General features: G+C 32.8%; 1 protein-coding gene across 1 annotated transcript in view; it reads left to right on the top strand.

Moving 5' to 3' along the window:
- The window catches only part of LOC126736811 (uncharacterized), a 410,403-nt gene extending 384,178 nt beyond the window's left edge, over positions 1-26,225 (top strand). Inside the window, exon 7 of the mRNA XM_050441363.1 lies at positions 25,942-26,225. Within this exon, the coding sequence (XP_050297320.1) occupies positions 25,942-26,166 (225 nt within the window). The 3' untranslated portion in view covers positions 26,167-26,225. The remainder of the gene's footprint in view (positions 1-25,941) is intronic.
- Positions 26,226-27,151: the final 926 nt, after the last annotated feature.

Below are 27,151 nucleotides of genomic sequence, written 5' to 3'. Positions count from 1 at the left end.
AATAATATTTTGATTATTTTTACGGTTATACTTTTGCGGATGCTCATCCTGAACTACTGATTTCAGGCGGCCTCCTCTTATTTTTAGCGCTACATCTACTTGGCTGACTTGCTCTTCTTCTATTTGACAGAACACCTGGTTCAATGTCCTCAATGCACAACGTCGTAACCCAAAAAAAATCGACTGCAAACGCCGCTTTTGCCCCGCTTCAATGGCGGAAGACAAGGAACAGACGATGACGCCGACCTGCCAGAATATAGGTCGGCAATAATATTACTCTTACAAAAATACTCTTTAAATGTAAAAATTTAAAAAGTTTTTTTTCTCCTTATTTTCTTTATAGTTTTGTACTTTTTTATTATTTAAACAGCCTCGAAAACTAACTAATTCTGAGAGTTATGAAATAATTCAAAAAAATCTATTTTTTCTTAAATTTCTTGTTCAAAACACCCACAACATTAACATCTGTAATTATCCAGTCCGTAACAAGACTGTGATGATGTGTAATTAGATAACATAACATTTATTTGTTAATATTCCAATGTCTAACACTTGCAATAATTATATTATAATCTAAATAAACAGTTAAAATATCTATGGCTCAACTCACGTTAACTTTATTGAATTTTTTCCGATAAAAACAAAATATTATTGTTTGTATATATTTTTAGTAAACTAAAATAGATATTCTATAGATATTCACTTCATCTTCTGAAATAATACCATGATAAAAAAATTTTTTTTTAAAAAATTTATATTGTTTAAATAGCCACAAAATGGCACTTTTTACTCGCCCGTCCGACTTTTGTGCCGTCAACGAGCCGTGAAAAAACGGAATGACTGAATTGTATTCAGGGTGAGATTAAAGCCTTTGACGGGACCATTTTTCCGCCTATTGACAGAGGTCGCCCCCGTCATTATTTGAAACACGCTTAAAGTGGATAAAATCCGAAGAGCACTTTTTCACGTTGACACTCTTGCGAAAGACGTGGTTTAGAAATAGGATGTTTGAAAGTGGATGGAAAAAACATGAATTATGGTTCATTCGCGTATTTTAAAAATAGATGAATGAATATCAAAAAAAAATCTGCGTAACCAAATTAACTGTTAAAAAAATATTCAACAAGTGATTCTATATTACATATCAAAGTAAAGTTACCTGGAGGTGAAGAAAGTAAGAAGGTAAGAAAATGCGATAATACATAAGGAATAACCCATAGAACACAAGTTATTTTAAAAAAATCTATAACTGTGGCATGTCTCAACGTAACGTGAATTAAACTAAAGCATAATTACGGATTTATTGTTTCTACCTGTCTTTTAACCATTTCGTTATATCAAGTTAAATACTGAATATATAAAATCTGAAAATGGGCTTGAGGTTAATGTCTAGTTTTAACGGCAAAGATAGGTTTGTTGGCATACTAAGCAAGTCAGGTAGCAGAAAAAATAAAGGTGGTTTTCGTTGACATGTTTATTAAATTTTTTAGAGCGACGCAAGCAGAAAACAAAAAAAAAGAGAACATAATAAAAATAACAATATGCATATACCATAAACATGTGTATTCGTGTTGCATTTGCCCAATATCCACACAGATCAGGGCGAAAATATGTTTCAGTTCTCCAGTTACATAGATCTAGTATTTTTAGCATCTTAAAAAAAGCCCTGTATAAATTCACACTTTCAATGGAAATTCAGATCATGCAAGAATTAGGAGAAGCAGATTATTCTATACGAGTGATGTTTGCCAACCAAGTGTTAAAAGGATTTGATAACTTCGACTGAATTTTCTTCTCGGATAACGCATATGTTCATTTAAATGGATACGTCAATAAAAAAAAGGATGAAGGTCCCAACCCACACGTACCTATCTAAAGGGACAATTGGGCGCCTTCCAAAAAGAATTCCTTCCTTCTTTACTATGCCACTTTCTTTGTTTATAAATCTTTATCTTTTCAACACATAAATACAATACATTATTATGAAAATGTAAATCCGTTATTTATTCTCCTAGTTTTTGTTTTACATATTTTTATTAATATTCTGTAGTTAAAGTTCATTCGTAGGGTTTCTTTAGGATTCTACTAACGTTTGGTTTATTATTTTTATCTATAGTGTTTCGGTTTTTTTTTTCGGTTAGTTTAGGTTATTTAGGTTATATTATTGTAAATCCCTGTAGTTCTAATTTTCTAGAATTTGTTTACTTGCTTGCTTTGACTGTCAGTATTCTCCTAAAATTATTGATCTCTTTCGGCAAAAACAATGAAGATAATTCTAAATATTTCGAGACTGTTCCATCGAGTTTTTTTCGTGACAATTCATTCAGGTTTAATTGTTTAGTCAGTTTTTACCTTGGAAACAATTAAACGACAGTCAAGGCGAGTTAGGTTAGTGTTTTTGACGTTGACAATAAGAGTGTGTTCCCGAATTTCGTTACATTCCAACAGCCAGTACTAGTGGCAGAAATCATAGATGATGTCATATTAGGATTAGATGTTATGAATGATCAGCAGTTTAAAATAGATGTATATAACCGGATACTGACGACGAGAAATGAAGAGATTTTTATGCACCACCTATATGAAGATAAAGTAAATACCAGAGTCGTTAAATTATTCAAGGATATTACCATACCAGCAAATTCATAGGTAGTGGTTAATGCTACAACTGGAAGAAAAGAGGGAGAAACTGTTTTGATTAAGCCCATGGAAAAGTGCAAACTATATGGTCAATGAATTTTTCCAGCTAAGACGTTATCTACGTTAAAGAATATGATCAACACTTGAAACAAGGAAAGAACATTGGCATGCTCTGAAGTAGTGGCAGTCATGAAATATGCTGATAGAAGTCGTTATTTAAACAAACATTTTCCTGTATGTTTACAAAACCTATTTGAAGAATCTTCTGCCAATTTAACCATGGACCAGTGTAGTAAATTGCGACGTCTTCTTGAAGAAAATCAAGATGTGTTTTCCTTGCACGGTAATGACCTGGGAAGAACTGATTTGGTGCAGCATCGAAATAACACTGGAGACAAAGCTCCGATTAAACAAGGACCTCGAAGAATTCCGATAGCTAAACAAGGAGAAGTTCCCTCAATGCTTCAAGAAATGAGGACACAAGGAGTGATAGAACCTTCTCAGAGTTCTTGGACATCTCCAGTTGTGCTAGTGAAGAAAAAGGATGGATCCACTAGATTTTTGTGTAGACTATCGGCGACTAAATGACATTACCAAGAAAGACGGTTATCTCCTACCAAGAATATATGACACCCTGGACACGCTATCAGGTTCACAATGGTTCTCAACACTCGATCTAAAGAGTGGATACTGGCAGGTAAAGATGCACCCAGAAGATAAGGAAAAGACCGAATTCTCGACTGAAACAGGACTTTGGCAGTTTACAGTCATGCCCTTTGGACTCAGTTTTACGTGGAATGACTTGGGAATCATATTTAGTTTATCTGAATGACGTCATCATACTGGGAAAAACATTTGAAGATCATTTGAAGAATATTCAAAAGGTATTTGTTAAACTCCGAGGGGCCAACCTGAAGCTAAGCCCTAAAAAATGTTGCTTATTTCAAAAAGAACTTCGATACCTTGGCCATGTAATATCAGAAAAAGGTGTCAAGACTGATCCAGATAAAGTGAAAGCAATCGAAAATTGGCCACGACCCACTGACAAACACCAGTTAAAAAGCTTTCTAGGTCTTTGTATCTATTACAGAAGATTTGTAAGAAATTTCGCTAATTTTGCAAAGCCTCTACATAAGCTCACCGAGGACAAAATGGTATTTAGTTAGTCAACAGACTATGAAGAAGCATTTCAACGATTAAAAAGAGCACTATGCACATCTCCAACATCGAATTTTAACATATCCGATTCCTAGACAAACTTTTATTTTGGATACCGATGCAAGTAATATCGGAATTGGGGCCGTTCTATCACAAAAATATGAAGATGGCGAGCTAGTTATAGCTTATTTCAGTAAAACGTTATCAAAACCAGAAAGAAACGATTGTGTCACCAGACGAGAGCTATTGGCAGCATTAAAAGCTATTGAACATTTCCATAAATATTTGTATGGTCAACGATTTATCCTTAGAACTGACCATGCTTCGTTGAAATGGCTGTTTCAGTTTAAAAACCCCGAAGGACAAATAGCAAGGTGGCTTTAACGATTACAAGAGTATGACTTTATAATAGAACATAGGAAAGGCGAATATCACCAAAATGTCCATGCTTTATCGAAAAGACCCTGTATTGAAACATGTCAACATTGTTTTAAAAAGGAATCAAAACAGCATCCAGAGATATTTACTTGTAATCGTATTGGCCTTCACAGTTCTAAAAAGTGGGATGTAGCTAGTTTAATCCAAGACCAGTGTGATGACTCAGTATTGGTCTTATTTACGAACTGAAATCTCGAGAAATTTCAAAACCAGTATGGAAAGATATTTCTGACAAAAAGTTCTTCCTCGAAAACGGATTGCGGAAGTTCTTGAAGCTGTTCATGGCGGTGTCGGCGGAGGACATTTTGGAGTTAGTAAGACCTTGGCAACATGAGAAGACCGTTTTACTGGCTGAACAGTAATCAAGATGTTGAACGCTGGTGCCGACAGTGTGAGCAGTGTTCGTCAAGCAAGGTCCCAGGAACCCGGACAAGAGGAAAGATGATGCAGTATCTTGTTGTTGCACCCTTTGAACGAATTGCCATAGACCCTTTTCTACTTAACCGCACATTTGAAACCTATTTGAGAATGGTGGTAAACTCTAAGCAAACCAACTGGGATACCTGTATAAAACCATTACTATTGGCATATCGTTCTTCTATCCACAAGTCAACTGGAAAAAGCCCGGCAAAAGTTGTCTACGGTGATGAACTTCATTTACCTTTGGACATTATTACTGGAATACTCCATAAGTCTGAAACCCTTGAGGAGTAGGTCGACCATTTACAAGAGCGTTCACAAATTGTTCAAGAACAAGCACGGGATAAACTTCATCTAGAAAGTAACAGAATTAAATCACGTTATGACATAAAGGCAAATTCTACCGGTTTTAATCCCGGGGATAAAGTCTGGTTATACAATCCACGGAGGACGAAGGGCAAGTCATCAAAGCTCGAGAAGGATTGGGAAGGTCCATTCATTGTGGTCATCAGAATCAACGACGTGGTATACCGTATCCAGCGACATCCGATAACGAAGATGAAAATTGTAGACATCTTCCGGTTAGCGCCCTATCATAACTCAGGAGGTCCCATGTTTGATCTGACAAGTTTGATGGGACGATCAAACTTGAGAGGGGAGCAGTATTATGAAAATGTAAATACATTAAAGAGTTAATTATTTTCTTAGTTTTTGTACTATTTTTATTAGTATTCTGTAGTTAAAGTTGATTCGTAGAGTTTCTTTAGGGTTTGGTTTATTATTTTTTATCTATAGTGTTTAGTTTTTAAGTAATTCATCTTGTTCGAGAGCGCCATTTTAGTCCTAATTTAGGTTATTTAGGTTATATTATTGTAAATCCCTGTAGTTCTAATTTTCTAGAATTTGTATACTTGCCTGCTTTGACTGTCAGTATTCTCCTAAAATTATTGGTCTCTTTCGGCAAAAACAATAAAGATATTTTTAAATATTTCGAAACTGTTTCATCGGGTCTTAAAAAGGACACGCTTCGTGACAAATCATTCAGTTTTAATTGTTTAGTCAGTTTTTACCTTGGAAACAATTAAACGACAGTCAAGGCGAGTTAGGTTACCTAGTGTTTTTGACGTTGACAATAAAAGTGTGTTCCCGAATTTCGTTACAATATTATATTACAAAAACACATGTGTATTCAAACTACTCCTAACTAATGGAAAAAACCCGGGAAGTACCAATAACCTTCTTAATATACAAAATTAATTTTTTATTCAACATTTAATAATAACAAAGAAAACAAGTATTTGGTTCGGGCAAAGCGCATTGACCAAAGAATTTAAATAAACATTAACATATTATAAATGAATGTTATTTTAAACAAAAACTTAAAACTAGGCTGTGAACTTTAAAAAAAAAATTCTGTTTAAGCTAGGAACCTATCACTAACGAACTGTTCAAGCAAATTTATACAGCCATGATTTAATAAATTCCTTAACGTAATATTTGGAGCCAAAACTTTTAAATTCGCCACATTAAAATTGTTACTTAAATTAATTCTAGCTTGATTAAAGGCCTCACAATACTTAAGACGGTGCAAAGGAGTGTCTTCTGCTTGATGTCTATTACCAGCATCTATAACAGCGTTAATACACGATCTGCATCGAGCATCTTCTATAGCTTTAATCTTCTTGTAGTGTAAAGCGAATGTCCGGTTAACATCTGAATAATTTTCTGATTAAGTATGAAAGACAAGTTTTGTTTTGCCTTACATCAGGAATGACTTCATAGGTAATTCTGCCCATCGTCCCATCTCTCTTGCCAAATATTAGGTAATCGTTTTTCTAGTCTCTCGTTTACAACCCGTTTAGATAATTTTGGTTTAGCAGGAATAATGACTTGATATCTATTGATTACTAATCGATGTTTATGCCTTGATTTATCCAGAGCATTTACTATAAGTTCTTCTAGTCGAGGAATATTGGCTAAAACAGTAGCTGCCTCTGTTGACGTCAAGGAGTATGCACCACACATTGTTCTTGCAATTAAGCTCTTGATCTTTTCTAGTTTAGTTCTAGTTCTAGTCTATCTTTAAATAAGCCTGAACAGTATGTAAACAAAGGCAAAATAGCCATAAAGAAAATAGTTCTTAAGGAAATATTATCTATTTGATAAGATTTTGAAAGTGCTCTTCTGAGCCAATAAATGTTTTATTAGCTTTATTATAAATATTATTAAAATATTTCTGAAAAGTAAATTTTTTATCTAAAGTGACACTCAGATATTTAAAGTCCTAAACCCTTTTAGTTTCTAGTAAGTTTCTAGCTTCAAATACCATATAACAACAATTATTGTAAGAAAATTCAATATTATATTTATTAGCCCAATTTCTTAGCACTGCCAACAAGTTATTCATTCTTAACTCAAGCTGCGGTCTACTGCAGCCTCCAGTAATAATTACTAAATCGTCAGCATATGCTAAAGACAGCGATCCAGCATTCGGTCTAGAAGGACTCCACAAGTTAGGACCAAGTTTTGAATCCTGCGGATATTCGCGTTCTAATTTCTTTCTAATAATGCAAGGGCCGAACTCAAAATCAACAAAGCGATAATTTAAATAGTCCATAATTAGTCGAAAAAGTTTAACAAGCAAATTCTTTGCTTTTAAAGATTCTAAAATGGCAGGCCACCAAACACAATTAAAAGCCCCTTTCATGTCAAGCAACAATAGCAGCTTTATACTTGTTAACGTCTCCCTTGATGTATTCGACTAATGCCCGAACCGGTATTTCAGTACTGCGGGCTTTAACAAAGCCATAATGATTAGTACTCGTATGATGAAATTAGCCCCATCCTCAAATTCACTAAGGATTTTAATTTTGATAAAATGTTCCAAAGTTTTACCCAAAATGGGTCTCAAAGATTTGAGGTGATTTAGCCGGTTTACCAGGTTTAGGTATAGTGATAAGTTTACCAAATTTCCAAACTTTAGGATAATATGAGAAATAGAAGCAATAATTACTTATGATAGATTATGCGCCGGCGTAGATAAGTACAACGTTCGGTCACCTCGGTCCGTAAATTTCATTAATTTATGTCCTATTAATGTAAAAATAATTAGTTACAAGTGTTTAAGGTGTTATTTTAAGTAGTTCCAGCCATGGGGAGAAATACAGTTAATTCGTCAAACGCCCAAGTAAGTCAAAATCCCGAAATCCAAAAGTTGAATGAACGAGTAGAGCGAATGGCGTCCCAGTTTAAAACCGAATTTGACAGCTTTAAGAAGAATCTAAAAGCAAGAACCACATCGACATCCACCTCAAAGGATAACTCTCATTTGGAGGATATTGCTGAGTTATCAGTAAGATTTTCTACCTTTGAAAAAACTGTATTAGAAAACATAAATAATATCCGTCAAAACATTACGCAATTAAACCTTCAAGTGTCAAAACACAGTACGGCAACCAATAGAAACACCGTATTAGTTCACGGCATTGAAGAAAATTCAAATAACGATCTGTACGACGGTATTATTGATCTCATTTCTACAAAAATAAATATTCCGGTACGCAAATATGATATAAATTTTTGTCACCGGCTGGGCAGTAAAGATCAACAGCTGGCCTTAAAACCTAGGCCAGTTGTGGTCTCATTTTGCCAGAGATGGTTGCGCGATAAAATTTTCTACAGTAAACGGTCGTTGAAGGGGACAAAAGTCATGTTATCCGAGCTGCTTACGGTTTCCCAGCATAGTTTGTTAAAAAAAGTTCAAGTTCAATATAAAAACTCCTGCTGGACCAAAGGGGGGCAAGTGTTTGTTGTGCATAAAGGTGTTAAAGTGCTAATAAATTCTGAAGACAAACTGGGTGAACTTACAAGGAAGAACGACAACAATCAGGACCCGAGTAATTACTAATGTAAGTATTTTTATTTTTAAGTTGGGTTCAAAGTGTAAATGTGTTGAATTGATCAAAGAAGGTTAACGACTTGAATATGGTGTTTTTTTTTTCCGGTTTATTGTGATTTTCTTTTTTGGTTTTTGTTTTAATTTTTTTTCAGTTCATGTATCTTGCATTTTTTATATTGTTTATATCAGGAAACTCCATATTATATTATTTACCTTTCAAAATGCTTTTCAAAAAACTTACGCTCTCTGTGTATCATTTATTTTTTGGGTTATTAGTTATTTAGTTTGTAGTATTAAGATTCTCAATCTTCGGTATTTGAGTAATTGGGTCTATACAGATGGGAAGGACAAGGCCTATATTGTATATCTTTTTTACTCTCACTCTATTAAAATTATAATAATATAATGATTAAAGCTTATGAACTTTTGTCTTTCATATCCAGTTTTTCTAATCATAGTTATGTGTATAAGTTTGGTGTGTATATTTATATAACACTGATTAATTATAATTATTTTCATCTTAAATTACAATTATAAATTAGTTTAATTAAAAAATAACTTCTGGTTCTAAGTTACGACACAAGATCCAATGTGATCACTTCATTTATTAATTTTCTTTTTGATGTATTTAAATCTCAAGGATGTAATCTTATATCTTGTGAATATTATTTAAATAGGCCAAGGTGCACCTATGCAATAATGTTTAGTCAAAGCACAGTGAGTGCTGGTGTTGTGATATGCGTTTTGTTTCAATTAAATTTATGTTTTGAGAATGTATGGTTGATAGTTTGTATTAAATATTTGTTAGTTTTAGTGTCATAGCGAAGGGGGTGGGTGGATGTGCGTGGGTCAGGATATTTTTTATGGGGTGATGGCGGTTAATACAGCAATACGAGCGGTTAATCAGCAAGATAATTTGATTAATCAAGATTATAAGAGAATAGGTATGAATTTTACTGTTGCGCATTCTAATATTCGATCGATGAATACCGGATTTGACGAATTTTCAAATTATGTGTTTGATTACGACTTTGACATTTTGGGACTGTCAGAAACGTGGTTAACTCCTGAGCATGATAGCAGTAGCTTCGAAATTCCTGGATACAAACTTATTAGGAGAGATCGAGTAGGAAGGGGTGGAGGCGTAGGGATATACATTAAAAACAAATATAAAAATGAAAATATATATTTTAATGTAATTTCAGCTGATTTTGAATATGCTAGCATTAAACTTAATATAAATAAAAGATCAATTCTGTTTACAACTGTATATCGTCCGCCTTCATCTAATGCGGATCATTTTATTGATTGGTTAGAGGAAATATGTAGCTTATCCTTGCCATTTTACGATCAGGTTATCTTTGTTGGAGATATTAACATTGACTTTTTAAAACAACATTCACCGAAAAAAAAACTTGAAAGACTCTTAGAAATTTTTAACCTAAAACAGGTTATTACAGAACCTACTCGAATAAATTTTGCGGCAAATAGTTTCAGCCTCATTAATGTTATTATAACAAACCAATCATCAATCATAAAAAAATCAGGTTCAGTAAGTATTTCGCCAGACATTTCAGACCATAATATGGTATATACTATTTTGGATTTTGCCAAGGGACGTGATACTGTTAAATACATCCAGTATAGACATTATAATAATATAAATCGCGATCAGTTTAACTTAGACGCAGAACAGCTACCGTGGGATAATATATATTATACACAAGATATAGATAAAAAGATTGACATATTTAATAGGAATATATTATTTTTAATAAATAAACATGCTCCGCTGTTATCCAAAAAGGTAAAAGAAAAACCGTTTACGCCGTGGATTACAAATAATATTAAATTTCTTATGAAAGAAAGAGATAAGGCTCATCGTAGATATTTGAAACAAAAAACTGAAGCACACCTCCTGTACTATAGGCAATTAAGGAATTTCACTAAGCATGCTGTTGCGAGGGAAAAAATCACCTATTTCAACACAATGTCACAAAAGCATGGAAAAGAATTTTGGAATGCTGCAAGAAAATTAAACCTTGGCTGTAAGAGGAATTCTGGTCTTAAAAACTTGTCTTACCAGACAAGTTTTTAAATGCAACTGCTCTTAGGAACTATTTTTCAGGTTTAAATACTACGGCTGATACAACTTCAAATGAAAAACTTAATTTTTATAAAGCTAATAGGTATTTTGACACAAGGTCTTACCTAAATTTTACACAATTGGATGAGCCAACATTAATTAAAATCATTAAAACAATACACTGTAACGCAATAGGTGAAGATTTCATAGGCTTAAAAGATCTCGAAATGTGCCTACCATATCTTACAAAACCATTATTAAATATTTTAAATAGCTGCTTATTACAAAATTTTTATCCTACAATTTGGAAAAAAGCTATTTTGAAACCTCTAGCAAAGGTGGCTGATCCAAAAGGGTTTAAAGACCTCAGACCCATTAGTATACTGCCTCTGGTTTCTAAAATTTTAGAAAAGTTTGTGCACCAACAAATATGCAGCTTTATCGATTTTTACAATATCATCCCGGACTGCCAATCGGGTTTTAGAAAGCACTTTAGCACTACCACGAGTCTAGTACACCTTCTTAATAACTGTAGGATAAATGAGGAAAAAAAAGGAAATAACATGTCTTGGATTATTGGATTTTAGTAGAGCTTTCGATACTTTAAACCACGAAATGTTATTAGCAAAGCTTTATTATTTTGGTTTTTCGAATAACGCGATTGATTTCTTTAAGTCATATCTTAATAATAGAGTGAATTGCGTAGTAATCAACAAGGCTTCTACAACTGAAAAATCAAGTTATTATCCTGTATCTACTGGTGTTCCCCAGGGTTCTATTTTGGGGCCGTTGCTTTTTTCATTGTATGTTGCAGATATGAAATCCTGCATAAAGTACTCAATGTTACAACAATATGCTGACGATTCCCAGCTGTATACTTCATTTTCACGTGAAACTCTATTCATAATAGAAGAACAATTTAATAAGGATTTACAAAATATAGATAACTTTTCCTGCGACCATAATTTGAAATTAAATTCGTCTAAATCATGTATAATTTTTCTGGGTGGTGGAAAGAACGCCCTTAATGCAGCAACAACTTTAAATGCAAAAATTCGTAATGAGCAGCTACCAGTAGTACGAGAGGTCAAAAACTTAGGAGTATACATTGATAGCGGTATTTCATTTCAAACACATATAAAGAATAAGCTCAAAATTGCATACATGCGCTTAAGAAAACTTTACGGCTTAAAAAATCATTTACCTCCTAAAACTAAATATTTTTTATGTAACACACTTGTTTTATCCTTATTTGATTATTGTGATGTGGTATATTCGGATTCATTGACTGAAGACTCCGCTTACTCAATACAAAAACTTCAGAATTGTTGTATGCGTTTTTCCTACAAAATTCCATTTAGAAGTCACATTTCTCCTTATTTAAACAATAACTTAATTCTAAATATGAAAAATCGTAGAAAATATCACATGTATTCCTTCGTGTATAAAGTTATAAAAACTAGGGAGCCATTATATTTAGCTAACAATTTTACAAATTTTCTTCATGAGCATAACACTAGATTTATAAATTTATTTAGAATACCACAACATAGAACAGCAAATTTTCAAAAATCTTTTGTTTTTGTCGCCTCTCAACTTTGGAATAGACTTCCGGCTAATTGCAAAAGTTTTCCGTTTACTGCATATAAAAAATATATTCGTAATAAACTGCTTGATTCTCAAAAAAACAATACTTAATCTACAGTAAAAATTAAAAGAGCTGAGCCGCTCGGTCTTCTATTGCTGTCTACTTATTATTGTTATACATATTAATTAATTTACCTTTCCTGCATATCCAGAACCCCCGCCTGCTTCGCCTTACTTAAATACTTAAATATGATACACAACACATGCATGTCTCGATTAATTAAGAAAATCTTTTTTTTTTTACTTTTTACTTTTAAGGTTTTTGAAGGGCTATGCCACACAGGTTCTATCTTATGATGAACCTGTGTAAACGGTTCTCTATAATCGAGGCATGGTCCTATTTATCATGTATTTGATAGGTTGTACAACATATGTATATTATTATGCTACAATATTGTATATGATTATTTATTTACCTTCATGATAAATAAATTTGTTTTGAATTTGAATTTGAATTTGAATTTGAATTGAAAAGGCGACACAAAAAGCCCGCTATAATAACTGAAACCGTTCTAAGAACAATACCCAGGACGCCATCAGGCCCGTGAGCTTTCTTGATGTTTATATGCAATAAATATTCCTCAATATCAGAAGCATTAACTTTTAAATTAATATCTAAAGATTGTAAAGGAAAATAAAAAGATGCCTGATCTCTAATTAAGTTATGCTCAACTGTATCCACATTGATAGAATCGTCCGGAATGTATTCGCAAACAATTTTACGCGCTGTAGTTTTAAAATCAATAGTCCTGAGACCAGCCGTAGTACCAACAGTATCCAATATGATTTTATAATGAAATTTACCAGAAGCTAGCTTATAAGGCAAGCTCCAAGGATTGGTGCATAATTTATTTTCAATAAAGTTATTTTCTAATATTAACTCTTAATCTTTCTGCTTTTAAAAGGTAATCCGCCCTTAAATTCTCCCTGACTGCATCATTTTTCTCTGCCTGATAAAGCATATTGGCATGATATGCTTTCATTTTAAGATCTTCTAGGTGTTCATTCCACCAAATAGGCCTACCAACATAAATCCTCGTTCTCGAAATGCATTTTTCGGCGACATCCTTAAGTAACTCGGTTATAGCAACCACTCTTTTTTTAATGTTATCCGTATTAGGTTGCCATATGAGATGCCCCTCGATCTGGTTCAGAGCAACCATAGTCATGTCCATGACTTTAACTATATTAATACTGTTTTTAATGGCAACAAAAAGAACGTCATGTCCATAAAATAGGCATATGATCACTCAGCGTATCATCAATTAGAGTCCAGTCTATATCCAGAAATATAAATGTTAGTTTCTCTCCTGTCCCCACAAAATGTAGTAAGTAAATTAGGGTCATTTAATGTGAACAAGTTAAATTTTGATATACATCCCAAAATATCTGTACCCCTTTCATCTTCTTGGTTCTCTTCCAATACGGATGATGCCAATTACCATCAACTTCCAAAATAACCCTGTCATGTAAATTAATAACTGACCTAATGTTATCGAATTCGTGTAAGAGATTAAAGCTCGTATCAGGTGGCTCCAACAGAAGAGTAGGACCTATAAAACTATCCCAGCCTTAGAACATCGATTTCCCTGTCGATAATGACAATACATGTTAGAAATTTTACTTCTTGAGATGCAGTTAGCTTATAGTTAACACGAAAAATACATCCATTATCCCAAAGATGCTGGTCATACACTTTTATAAAAGGTAAAAAACACGAAATCTACAGCATCACAAATAAATAAATTATTGTGAGTGATGCTGTAGATTTCGTGTTTTTTACCTTTTATATTATAGTTAGCAGTTGAAGAAGGTAAAACGTATCTATCATTAATTTTATAGCAATAAGGATCTTGCAATAATAAAATATTAAAGTCGTTATCTATGTAAAAATTAAATAAACCGATAGAGGCATTATAATCATGATGCAAATTTTGCTTATAATATCTTATTAATGTTTTAATTACCGTTATTCACATTAAACTCAATATTAGCCATTATTACTGATTCATACGTCTTTTATAAACCATGCATTTGCCATCTCTAGGACGATGTTTATCGTCCTCTAATCCTGCCCTAATGCAGAGAATACATTTGTGTGCCCTAACATCGTCAGATGCCAGTTGGATTTTTATGGTATCCGGGGTATTTGCCTGGAACTTATCTAGTCCTACCTTTGTGAGCGTCAGATGGTGATTTGTGAAGGAAGAACATCCTCCATACTTTCAATAACAGCCTCAGGGATCAATCTTAGGTCCTCTTCTGTTTTTACTTTATGTAAATGAGTTACCCGCTCACTGTACAATATGCGGGTGACACAACTCTTCGGCATTCAGATCTGATTTCCCTACAGAATGGAACTAGTGCAACACTTCACAAGTTAAAAACATGGTTTGCTGACAATAATTTATGTTTGAATCTAAATAAAACAGAGTTAATTTCTCTTTAAGGGAAAGACATCAGAGAATAGACGCGATCAAATTTCTGGGTGTTTATCTAGATAATAAATTATCATGGAAGAGCCATATATTAGATCTGGCAATAAAACTCCCGTCGGTTCTTTTTCTGTTGCGCAGAATTGTTCAATTGGCGCCTCCAGTAGTATGTAGAATGGCGTATATGGGACTTTTTCAATCAAAGTTGTTATATGGACTGTTATTTTGGGGTAACTCGGCTGACTGGCAGAGAACATTTAAGTTGCAAAAATCGGCACTCAGAATTCTAGAAAACAAAAAACCAACAGATAGTTGTAGACCTTTATTCAAAAATTTAAAAATCATTACAATGCCTGGCCTATACATCCACCAATGTCTGATGTTTGCTAGATTTAGCACAGTAAATAGTAGGCACCTACGAGCCCTAACAACTATGTAGTGCCTTGTGAACAATAAACAACCTAAGTAGTGCGTTGTCAACAATAAAAATTTTGATGCGTCACTTGACCATAAATAATCAATTACTGTCATTTTTAATATGAGTAAAATAAAATAATGGCTCGTGGAAAACCTACTGATCTAAAAGTGCGAGAAATTATTATCCGGCAGTACCATAAAGGGAAAGCAATGCGAGAAATCTCCAGTGAATTAAATGTTGCAACAACTACTATATTTAATATAATTAAAAAATATGGTGAAACTGCCAGTATTGGTGTTCGCGGCAAAAGTTCAGGACGTCCAAAAGTTGTTTCTCAAAGAAATGTAAGGAATTATTAAAATTTGTAAGTCGGGAAGAAGAAATACTCTACGAGAAGTAACTGCAAAGTGGAATAGAGAAAGTGGGATAAATGTTTCCAGAGAATGCTGCCACAAATATATCCACAAGAGCGGTCTTAGTTTTTATAAGGTATGTTTAATAGGCTGTTCTGTGCTATATTATTTTAATTTTTCTCATTTTTTCGCCTAGGCCAAAGAAAAACCATTATTAACGGAGACTCAAAAAAGAAATCGTTACATTTGGGCCAAATCAAAACTCTCGTGGACAAAAGAAAATTGGAGCAAAGTTATTTATAGCGACGAAAGCAAATTTGATGTCTGTGTCGGAGATTATTGAAAGCGTGTGATTCGGGACAAAACAGAAGCATTCCATAAGGATTATCTTAAAAGGACTGTAAAGTTTCCACAGACACACTACATTTGCTTTTACCAAGTGCAGCAAATTTATATCCATCTGGAGATTTTATCTTTCAACAGGACGGTGCCTCATGTCATACTGCTAAATCTACCAAAAAATGGATGAAGGAACATAATATTAAAGTTTTGTCACACCCCTCTAGCAGCTCGGATCTCAATCCAATCGAAACACTTTGGCACAAAATGAAGCAACGCCTAAGAAATAGTCCGCAGCGTACCTTGCCACAACTACGTGCTAAACTACAGGAAATATGGGATAGTTTCACCCCTGAATTTTGTGAAGGTCTAGTTGGTACAATGCCTCATAGAGTTAAGGCTGTTATTTAAGGGCGACGTTACGCCTTACTAATTTGTATTTTCCTTTTTTAAAACTCACTTGTTCCAATATTTAGTTGTCAGCATTTTTCAATTATTTACCAAGTAATTAAATACTAAATAACTTAAAATATATAAATAAATTATAAAAACAATATTAAACATTATAAAAAAGCTTGTTCATTTCATATTTATGATTTAAAAAAATTTAATTAAATATTTTAGCTAAATGGGCATTTTATTTTAAAATAACTGCTTGTGCCAACATATTATTATAGTTGTTAGGGCTCGTATATGACAGCAGATATGGGGGAAATCTCTTACTTCCACGACACCGGCTTAGTCTGACCCATAAGGGCTACGTGACTAATGCCATAAAACTTTTTAATGCAATACCCGAAACCACAAACAACTACATTTAAATAGATTTAAGCAAGTAATGAAAAACCTGATTTTGGAGATCTGTCCATATTCATTGGACAAATTCTACAATAGTCTTTAACCTAGTCTATCAAAATTTGTCGAATATTGTACTTTCATACCTGTATAACAAATGTTTCACATATACTTTGTATTTTGTTTTTTGTTTGCTATGTTATATAGGTAAAACTCTGATACATTAATGTCTCCCTTTATGCACTGTATTATTGGCGTTTGACAGTCTATACTTTTTGACGATGCTAAGCTGTTGGATGTATATGAGCAAATAAAGAAGTATTATTAGTATTATTATTACAAATGTAAGACTTACTATTTATTTTAGATTTTTAATTAGAATAGTTATCCTAGTTCCAAGTCTCATTACCTATATTTCTGTGATCAACATCCCTTGTATTGTATTAAGTCGCCCTGACAAACCCCAGCGGCGTGAAGTGTGTCTCGCTGTCTTAAATATTTTAGGATAGGATAATGTAGCTAAGAACCGTCCTATAAATAAGATATATCTAGATATTAAAAATAAGATTACATTAAAAAAAAATTTGCATAAAGAATATTTTTAAAACAATTATCAGAGTAGTTAGAAATATGCGATACATAATATTAGTAAATCAAATAAAATATTAAAATTGTAACTGGCTGCATGGTTAAATGCCACATGTCACCAAAAAAAATATATATTTATATAAACGATATATATGAATGTTTCATTTTGTGCTATTTTTACATTTTTGCTAATGACTTGAAATTAAGCTAAAAAAATTAAATGTATTTTATTCTTTCCAAGTTTCACATTGCCAATTATTTAATATCGTCGCAGACCCTTAGAAAGGATTTATTTTTTATTATTATTTTTTGTTGCATTGATCCTAAAGTTATTCCATTAAATTTTAATGCTAAAACTTCCTAAGCAACTCTAATTTAACCGATGTATTTTGATTTATTCTTGTCTAAAAACTTTTGCTTACTTTACAAATTAAATTTTGTTTTGGTCAGGATATGGTTAAAGCAAATAAAATAAATATTTTACTAACTTTCATTATTTTAAAATACCTTAACTTTATGGAAAACAATTTTGGAAATTATGTTAAAAACTTACTCTACGTTACATATTTATTTACTAGAGTATTATATGAAAGAAAAACAAAATTGATAAGTGCACTTAACAATTTTCCCTGCAAAAAAGCAAAGTAATGTGGGAACTCATAAATTTTACAGTGTTAAGCATGGTAATATGGCAAAAGTGTTGTTTTAGTTACTTAGATTAGTGAGTAAAGTTTATCACCTTGCTATAGTATAGCGTGTATAAGAGGTAAAGTTTTAATAGCTATATAAATAAAGTGCTTTTAAGTCCATCCTATATTTATTCGACTTGTGTTTTAGTATTTAATATTGTTAGTAGAGGCTCGAGTATTAAAAAAATACGAAGTTTTGATTATGCTTTTAACTAATTAGTTAACAGAATACAGAGAAGCTATTAAAAATTAAGAGCTTTTTCTAAATAAAGTAAAAAGTTAAAGTAAAAATATGCTTTACTATTTATAAGATATATATATATATTTTGTGGCTAAACTTACGCCGAAAAAAAGCATAGAAATACAAATAACAAATTATTAATATCTTTCTTTTATTTAGTTATATAGCAAAAAAACACTATCAATCTAAATAAAATTTTAAGACTTAACAGCTTTTTGCAGACTAGGCATTTGCTATAAAGGCATCGTTTATCTGTGTTACAGAAAAACTTAAAACATCTATATCACACTTAATTATCTCATTGCTACATTATTTTAACATCGTATTTATAGGTGAACATCGTATTTATATTTTTATTTATTCTTAGATGTATTTTTGGAACATGAATTAAATACTATTTATAAGAAAGCAGCAGTTTAATATGATTTACAACATAATAGGTAAAAAGGGCTGAATGCAAATTTCTCCTATGATCCAACTGCTGAATTTTAAAACAAGTTAACATAGCATTATATGAAACAATGTATGAATATATCTACCTTTCTGACATAAAGGAACCTAAAGAATAGTTTTTGAACCTTTTTAATCAGATTGCAAGCATTGACTTTGGCTTGTGATGCTCATTTTGAGTGAGGTCCGTCTAGTGCATTCTATAATGAATTGAAAGAACTCATCCATTATCTGAAAGAGACCTAGGTAAGTAGAAAAAAAATGGTCTTAAAACATCCTATATATATGTCATGAAGGTTACATGTTTCGCTAATAAAGCATCATCAGACCTTATAAACTGGATGACCTGCTTAGTACTAAGCAGATGGTAAAAAACTGAACCAGGTAGATTGCAGTCTTTTGTAAGTAATCGTGTTTCTCAAATTCAGCAGCTTACATCGACATTCAGTTAGAACTACGTAACTACTAACTGTAATCCTGCGGACATTTTTTCGCGTGGTATTCATCCTATTGAGTTACAAAGCTTATCTATCTGGTGGTCAGATCAGGACAATATTCGTTTTATCCGATATATCTAAATGGCCTAAAGGCTCTAGTATTCTTATGAAAGACCTACCTGTTATACGAAAAAATTATTATACTTTTCTTTTTCATCAGAGTATTAACTTTTCTTTACTTGAAAGATTTTAATCATTGCACCGCCTTAAAAGAGTGGTTGCTTATATGTTAAAATGGGAAAATAACGCCAAAAAGTTAAAAAATGAGCGTGAAACTGGTATACTTACATTGAGTGAGCTTAATTATGCATTACAGATTCTTGTTAAGGTATGTCAACGAAAACATTTTTTTAAGGAAATTACAAATATTGAAAATAATTAACCCATTTAACCCAAGACAGTAAGATTTTAAACCTACTTTTTTAAACACTTCTGGAATCTTGCGTGTAGGTGATCGAATTCGTCAATTTTATTTTAAATTTCATAAAAAGCATCCTGCTATTTTACCGGAAAAAGATAATCTTACAAAACTAATTCCTCAGAGTGACTGATTAGTTTTATTTAACTCAAGCTATTTGTTCAATGGTTATCCTAGTGCGACACTGTATAATAGCTAAATTTGATTTATCATTCCTGCGTTACTCGATCCTTTACTGCATAATGCGAGAAACAAGGAAACGAGAAAATCTGTACTCTACGTTTGCATCACGTGACCGGACAGGTCAATCAAGGCTCTCCGCTTTAACCTGCGCGATCGCGACGAGTCGACGTGGGAGAATCGTAGAGAAGAGGCTGTGAAGAAGTAGTTTTAATTCGTTCAGTTTAAGAATATAAGAAACATATATAAGTAACTCAAACCGATAAAGGCAAGCTGTAAAATTGAGTAGCCTTTTTAATAAACCGAAATTCGGAATATCTTAGCCCAGCCAGGGGAAACACAAGAATCCCAAAACAGTGAGCATATTAGATCACTTCATGGTGGTTCTCAGCAATTGCTGGCAAACATTCGTAATGGTTTTTGGCCCATAAATGGTAAGTCACAATGTAAACAAATAGCGCATAAATACATAAAATGTTTTAGATTTAATGCTAGTGTCTCTAAACCAATTATGGACGACTTGTCCAGTGAAAGGCTAAATGCTAGACAGCCATTTGATGTAGTAGGACTTAATTATGCAGGTCTTATACTAACTAGAGAAAAGATTGGTCGATCGGGGCGCACAACTAAGTCGTACATATGTTTAGTCGTGTGTTTTGTGATTTAGTCACTTAGAGTTGGTATCTGACTTATCAAAAGATGCATTTATCTTGGCTTTGCGCAGATTCTCGAGTCGTCGTGGCTGCCCTAATGGTAAAAACTTTGTGGTCGCTAATTCTGAGCTAAAAGATTTTCTCAGAGAAATAAGAATGACGTTGAAGGGTATGCTACTAATGCCAATATTACTTGGAAGTTTATTCCACCATACTCTCCTCACTTCGGGGGTTTGTGGGAAGCAGGGGTTCGCAGTACTAAACACCATCTTAAAAGAGTTATAGGTGATACCTTACTCACCTTCGAGGGTTTGTATACATACACTATTGGTGCAGGTTGAATCCGTACTCAACTCACGACCTCTCTCGCCCTTATCTTCTGATCCTGATGATTTTGCTCCCTTAACTTCAGCACAATTCCTTATCGGTAAATCTTTCACCTCAGTATCAGAGTATAATGTCAGTACTATCGCAGAAAACAGATTGTCCCTTTATTAGCACATCCAGTATATGCGGCTCCATTTTTGGAAAAGGTGGAGTAAGGAATTTATGTCGTAACTTTAAATCCGGACAAAATGGAAAACCAACCAAAGCAGCCTAAAGGAGAACACCTTAGTGGTTATAAAAGAAGATAACCCTTTCACCAACGCATTGGAAGCTTGGCCGAATCATCCAGATTCACCCGGGAAGAGACGACATCCCAAGAGTAGTTACAATAAAGACTGCCAGTGGTGAAATTAAAGGTAGTTTTCAAAAAATATGTCCATTACCGGAAGCATAGACTTTAGACTTTGTGTTTCTTGAAAATGACAACAATGTGCGGTTTTCACAGAACTCCATCAATATTTTTAAAGTTTTTTTTGACAATGTTGCCAACTTTCAAAATTTACCTGAAATAGGAGGAAAAAAGTTGATGATTTTCAAAGGCCGATTTCTCAAAATTTTTACACCCAAATTCTAACACCCTGTACTTTTTAATTTCACATGGAAGCCTGTTAAATCCCCTTTCCGAAAATGTATAAATTGTCTTAAATTCATTATTTTTCTTTTACAGAGCCAATTTTAGTAAATGACACCTTTTTGAAAATTTTCCTGGAATACATATTCGGTGATTGATGAATATTTTCTGGTAATTGCCTATGTGTCGCTTTAGCATGATCATAATTAAATAATTTGCGCTATTGCCATGTCTATAAAAAGTATTTATTCTATGTATTAAATTACAACTATTTACAACAATTTTAACAACAAATAATTAAAGAAATTAATTTTAATTTATAACTAATAATTTAGCTGCTGAATATGACCCCCATTTTGCTCGGAACACAAATGTAGACGGAGAAATAAGTTGCCGAAGGCGTTTTGTAGCATTCGCGGTGTAATTTAGTTGAAAACGTTTACTATGTTGTTGCGCAGTTCATCCAAATTTCTTGGGGTTGGATTGTAGCAACGGTCTTTTACATATCCCCATATACAAAAATCTGGAATGGTTAGATCGGGAGAATAAGGTGCCCACTCGATTGGATCTGCTCGCCCTATACATCTGTTTCCAAAAGTAATATCTAAGGAATCCCTTGCGACCCTGGAGAAGTGTCGTGGTGCACCGCCTTGCTAGAAGTAGACCGTGTCTAAAATTCCATCCTGCTGAAGTTGAGGATAAAAAAATGTTTCCAACATATCGGTGTAATTGTTTCCATTCACTGTTGCTTCGTGAAACAAAAATGAGAATTTTAGATTTCGATACTGCACACCAAACGTTCAGCTTAGGAGAATCTCTTTCAAATTCGTCATACACTCGAGGATTTTCATCTCCCAAAAATTCGGCAGTTATGCTTATTTATTCGACTACTGATGTGAAATGTTGCCTCATCAGACATTATTAAATTGGTATCCGGCTCATTTCTAAAAAGATCTAGTAGTGTTTCGCACATTAAATATCTTTTTTCAATGACGCGATTTTCTATTTTTTTGGAAAGTTTGAATTTCGTAGGGTTTAAACTTAATTATTTTTAGAATTTTATGTACTTTACGTTTTGACATATTTGTCGTTTGAGCTATGTTCCTAATAGATATTTGGTTATTGTTTAAGGACAACACTTCTTTTACCAGCAAAATATCATCCAACAGATTATCTTGTGCATTTAGGTTTATTCTAACTTTTCTTTTAACTGTTCCCTCCTGGGAAAATTGGCGTACCCAATGAAGTATAGAATTGCGTGAAGGTGGAGCCCTTTCAAAAATCAGCCTAAATCTTCTTCTCGTCTGCGTAACTGATTTGCATTCACTAAATAATAACACGCAACGTGCCTTTTTCCGGGTGGGAAACATATTTAAATCTTTCAAAATCTTTAAAAAATACATATAGAAATAAGATTATTGGGACTGCCAACGAATGACGTTAAAAAGATTTGACAGTAGTTGAAGCCAACAAAACAAATTGTGCAACTTACAGCCTCCTTGACAAGCTACAATTGTTATTGTTGTTACTTGATACCGAGAATGTTATTTAACAGGTATTTATTGTAGGAAAATTTTCAAAAAGGTGTTTACTAAAATTGGCTCTGTAAAAAAAATAATGAATTTAAGACAATTTATACATTTTTGGAAAGGGGATTGAACAGGCTTTCATGTAAAATTAAAAAATACAGGGTGTTACATTTAAAATTTTTGAGAAATCGGCCTTTGAAAATCATCAATTTTTTTCCTCTTATTTCAGGTAAATTTTAAAACTTGGCAACACTGTCAAAAAAAACTTTAAAAATATTGATGAAGTTCTGCAAAAACCGCACATTGTTGTCATTTTCCGTTCTCGACTTATAAGCAGTTAAAATGTGTCAGGTTATAGATGGACACTCTGTATATTTTTGACATTTATTTCTTATGTGAGACCACTGTAGTCCGAACGAACATTTCGTGTATTCCGCCAGGCAAGGCGGCATCGGCAGCAGAAAAAATATTACTAGTAGTCTGTGTAGCGAGAGTAGTGTTCCTAATTTCTTTGTATATTTTTTTGTCTATAAGTTACAATAAATTCAGTCTATTATAAAAAGCCAAAATTACTTTTGCTATTAATCTTAACATAAGTCAATATACAGCTTTTTCTTTATTTTATCCTTCCCTACATAATTATAATTTATAGTCTTTATTATACTTGGGTTACCGAACAGATGGAGTGTTTACGTGATCGTTCTGCGCCGGAGGTGTGGCCCAGAGCCTCGATAGGGTTCATGACTTGGGGTTTTATTTAATTTTATTAGTCGAGCGGCTTTAGATCGTTTTGGTTGAATTTTCTGCTATTCAAATATTTGAATCTTCGCAATATTGAAAAGTTGAGATTTTGTTTATTTTTTTTGGTAATTTGTTAATTTCTTTGTTAAAAAATAATGGCTGACGCGCCACGTACACCCCCATTGTCACCCCCCAAGAAAAGAGTACGAAAACATTTGACCATTGCTGAAAAGGAAGTGATTATGAACATATATAAAACATGTGATGTGATAACGAGCATCCAGCATACAACAAAGTGCAAAAAGTCCAGTTTACAGCAGAAGCAGCAGGTAATAAATATTTTTAATATACAGTGTGTCCCAGGATGAGATGATAAAATAATTTTAATTTTTTACATAATGTTAAACATAATGTGTAAAAGATGTAGTAAAATAAATGTAGTATTTGTTCCTTTTTTAAATAAGGAACAAATATATACTTATATTCAATCTATAAATTTAAATCTCACAGGCCAACTAGCGCAACCCCTAGCTTGTTATTCCTTCTTTCATTTTAAAACACATATTAAAAAAAAAATAAAAGCTACTTAAGTAATTCTCAAAATCAGATTATGATCATAAAATTATATTTTATAATGGCCGGGTTCATCAGAAAAAAGCGCTCTCTGAGCGCTTGATTGTTGCTCAGGTATGACAATTTTCATTGGTCCTTACTCTTATAGGCAAAACTTCCAGCGCTCAGGTAGCGCTCGGTTCTGATGAACCTGGCCAAGTTAACCCTAAATGTTTGACCTGGCACGATTACTTAAAGGGATTACCTATCCCTTTTAGGTAAACTCCAATATATTAACATAACTTTGCATAACAAAATACTTAAAAGGGATTATTATATCATTACCTGGCACAACCTCAAAATCAGTTTGGACCCATTTTACAGGCGACCGTATTATATTTAAAAAAAAGCTGTTTACAAAGCAAAGCTGTACGGTAAAATAATTTAAAATAAGTAGGCATAATTCTCCTCGTCTAAATCTGCCAAGGTTGCATCGATGGGCGGGTCTATATTTCGCGCACATCATTTACTCCATCTGTTCGGTAATCCGGCTATAATGCTTAAATATATAAAATGATAAGAATTTAAGCATTATAGTCGGATTACCGAACAGATGGAGTAAATGATGTGCGCGAAATATAGACCCGCCCATCGATGCAACCTATATGAACGATGCAACTATAATAATATATATATATGGTTAGGTTTACCAAATGTATCTCGTGGGCTAGCTGGAGGCAATTTAAGCACCGGATATCTCCATCTGCCATAAGCCACCCTTAATTATATTAATCCATGATTTAATATAAACTATATATTTTCTGTAACAGTGCTGTTAACTACTTAATTTTTATTTTTTGTGCGGCCCTACTATAACAATAGTTATATTTTTTATATTGTTTATTTCGTAGGCTTTAACAGCTCTCTTGTAATAAAGAAAAAGCTATTAATCCATCCTTTTAGCCTCTTTTATGGATTTTTTCTTAATACTTAAAACAATTATATCAATGTTAACGTTTTTTTTGGTAGGTTAATAAACGTTATATTATTATTATTTTCGAGTAGTCTTCACATACCTAAAAACTCGTTCCAAAAGGTCTTAACAGATCTGCCTAAGAACCGTGATGATTATTAATAATCTGCCTTTACGACCGTTATTTATTAACCTTTGTATAAACAAATTGAAGGTACGGTTGACTGTATGCAAACTTCTCAATTATTCTTACAATCGGTCTACATTAAATTTTAAGATCTTTATCAAATTTAATTAAAGGTTTTATTTACGAATTTCTGATATACCAAAAAGTAGAAACAACTTTAAATTCCAAAGATAAACTAAATAATTTGAATACTAGTTTCATCAAGATTTAAAGGTCTTTCTAGAAGAAACAATGCGGATATACCTCTAAGTCTTGCAGAGCTGCCATTTACATTGAAAATTTCATTGAATATTTTAACTAAATATTGTTCAATTGAATTTATATTAAATTGGTCGAACAAACTACTCTTGGAAAACTGCATTCTAATGTGATTTTAGTAACCCTGCCCAGCTACAATTTTTCATATATCTTGAAGCTCAGAAAATATTAACTCATTACTTTGCAAATAAATCTTTTTATAGGCTTCTCAGTCTAAGCAGCTAAGTCTTTTTAATTTGTTGATCATGAAAATCAATTTTAATCAAGATTTTGATTTGATGTTCAGATTGATCAGATGTTCTAATGTAATAAGCAGGTCTAAACTCAAATGTGTACAATTTGAAACGTATTATTTTTTATTTCTTTTATTCATAAAATCTTATTTTCTTAATTGTTCCAGGTATTTGTCTATCCGGGCCAAGACTTAGAAGCCCCATACGAAAAATACTACGTCACGAGGCCAGTGATGGTTTATAAAGGTGAAAGAGGAGAATACTCGTTCAGTGTTAATTTTGCATCAAATGACAGAAAACATGTCGGAGACATAACGAAACCAATTTATGCAAACTTAAATGGTGAAAGTTACGAGTTGAACGCTACATTTACGGAAACTCCAGATAGATAATGTTTGTTTCATGTTTCAGATACATTTGTTTGTTAAATGAATAAATAATTGTTTTAATATTTCGTGATCTTGGTGTACTAAAATCCCGTTGAAATATCGTTTTTATTATATTAAAATCAGTTATATGTGGAAATAAGCGATTTATGTGAGATTTTGAAATAGAGAAGAATAAATGAATGGATAGGATGAAAGTGGTAAAGACTTATAATATCTGAGTATGATAAAGGTATATGTATACAATGATAGTAGTAGTTATGAAGAAGTGATAATTTTGATTAAAGCTAATTAACTTAAAACAAAAGGTGCGTTAAAGAGCCTTTATGAAATATAAAAGTATATTCTAAAAAAATTAACCATTAAACTTTAATTCGACAAAAAGGTTAAGCAAATTATTTTATAGTATGGCCAAAAGTTATAAGGAATCTGAATTTGCTTAAATGGATGATATAAGTAAGTTTTACTGCTAATCTAACACCAGCTGATCCTTCTGAAATCAGGTTAACGATAGAAATGTTTAAAAACAACAATTTTTCTGATATCTACTAAACTGTTTGTTTACCTTAGTGATGGTAATCCTGCAGTATAGATTTAAATAATACATATTTTCTTAAAGGATAATCTTATAAGATTTTGAAGGAAGATAAGGAATGCTTATACTTTTATATTAGTGATGCTTATAATACTTCAGTCCGAGAACTAAACAAATGAGGAAACAAATTAAGACAATTTGCTACTGATAATAATTTATCCTAATGAACACCGTGCTCAAACTCCACCCACGACTGAGTGTGGATCCTACCATAATTTACTCTGGGAAAATTTTAAGATCAAATTAAGCGAACCAATATCTAAAGCAAAGACTAAACGAATTGGTGATGTCCTTTTACAAAATACTTAGAAGTAAGCATTGCACGGTTGGATGGCTTTCGCAAGTAATGAAACTATTTAGATTTATTTAACTGACATGATTTATTAGGCTCAACGT

This window comes from Anthonomus grandis, chromosome 5 (assembly GCF_022605725.1).
Source record: "Anthonomus grandis grandis chromosome 5, icAntGran1.3, whole genome shotgun sequence".
NCBI classification, from domain to species: Eukaryota; Metazoa; Arthropoda; class Insecta; order Coleoptera; family Curculionidae; genus Anthonomus; species Anthonomus grandis.
The sequence above is the reverse complement of the archived record's forward strand: the minus strand, read 5'-3'. Positions and strand labels throughout refer to the sequence as shown.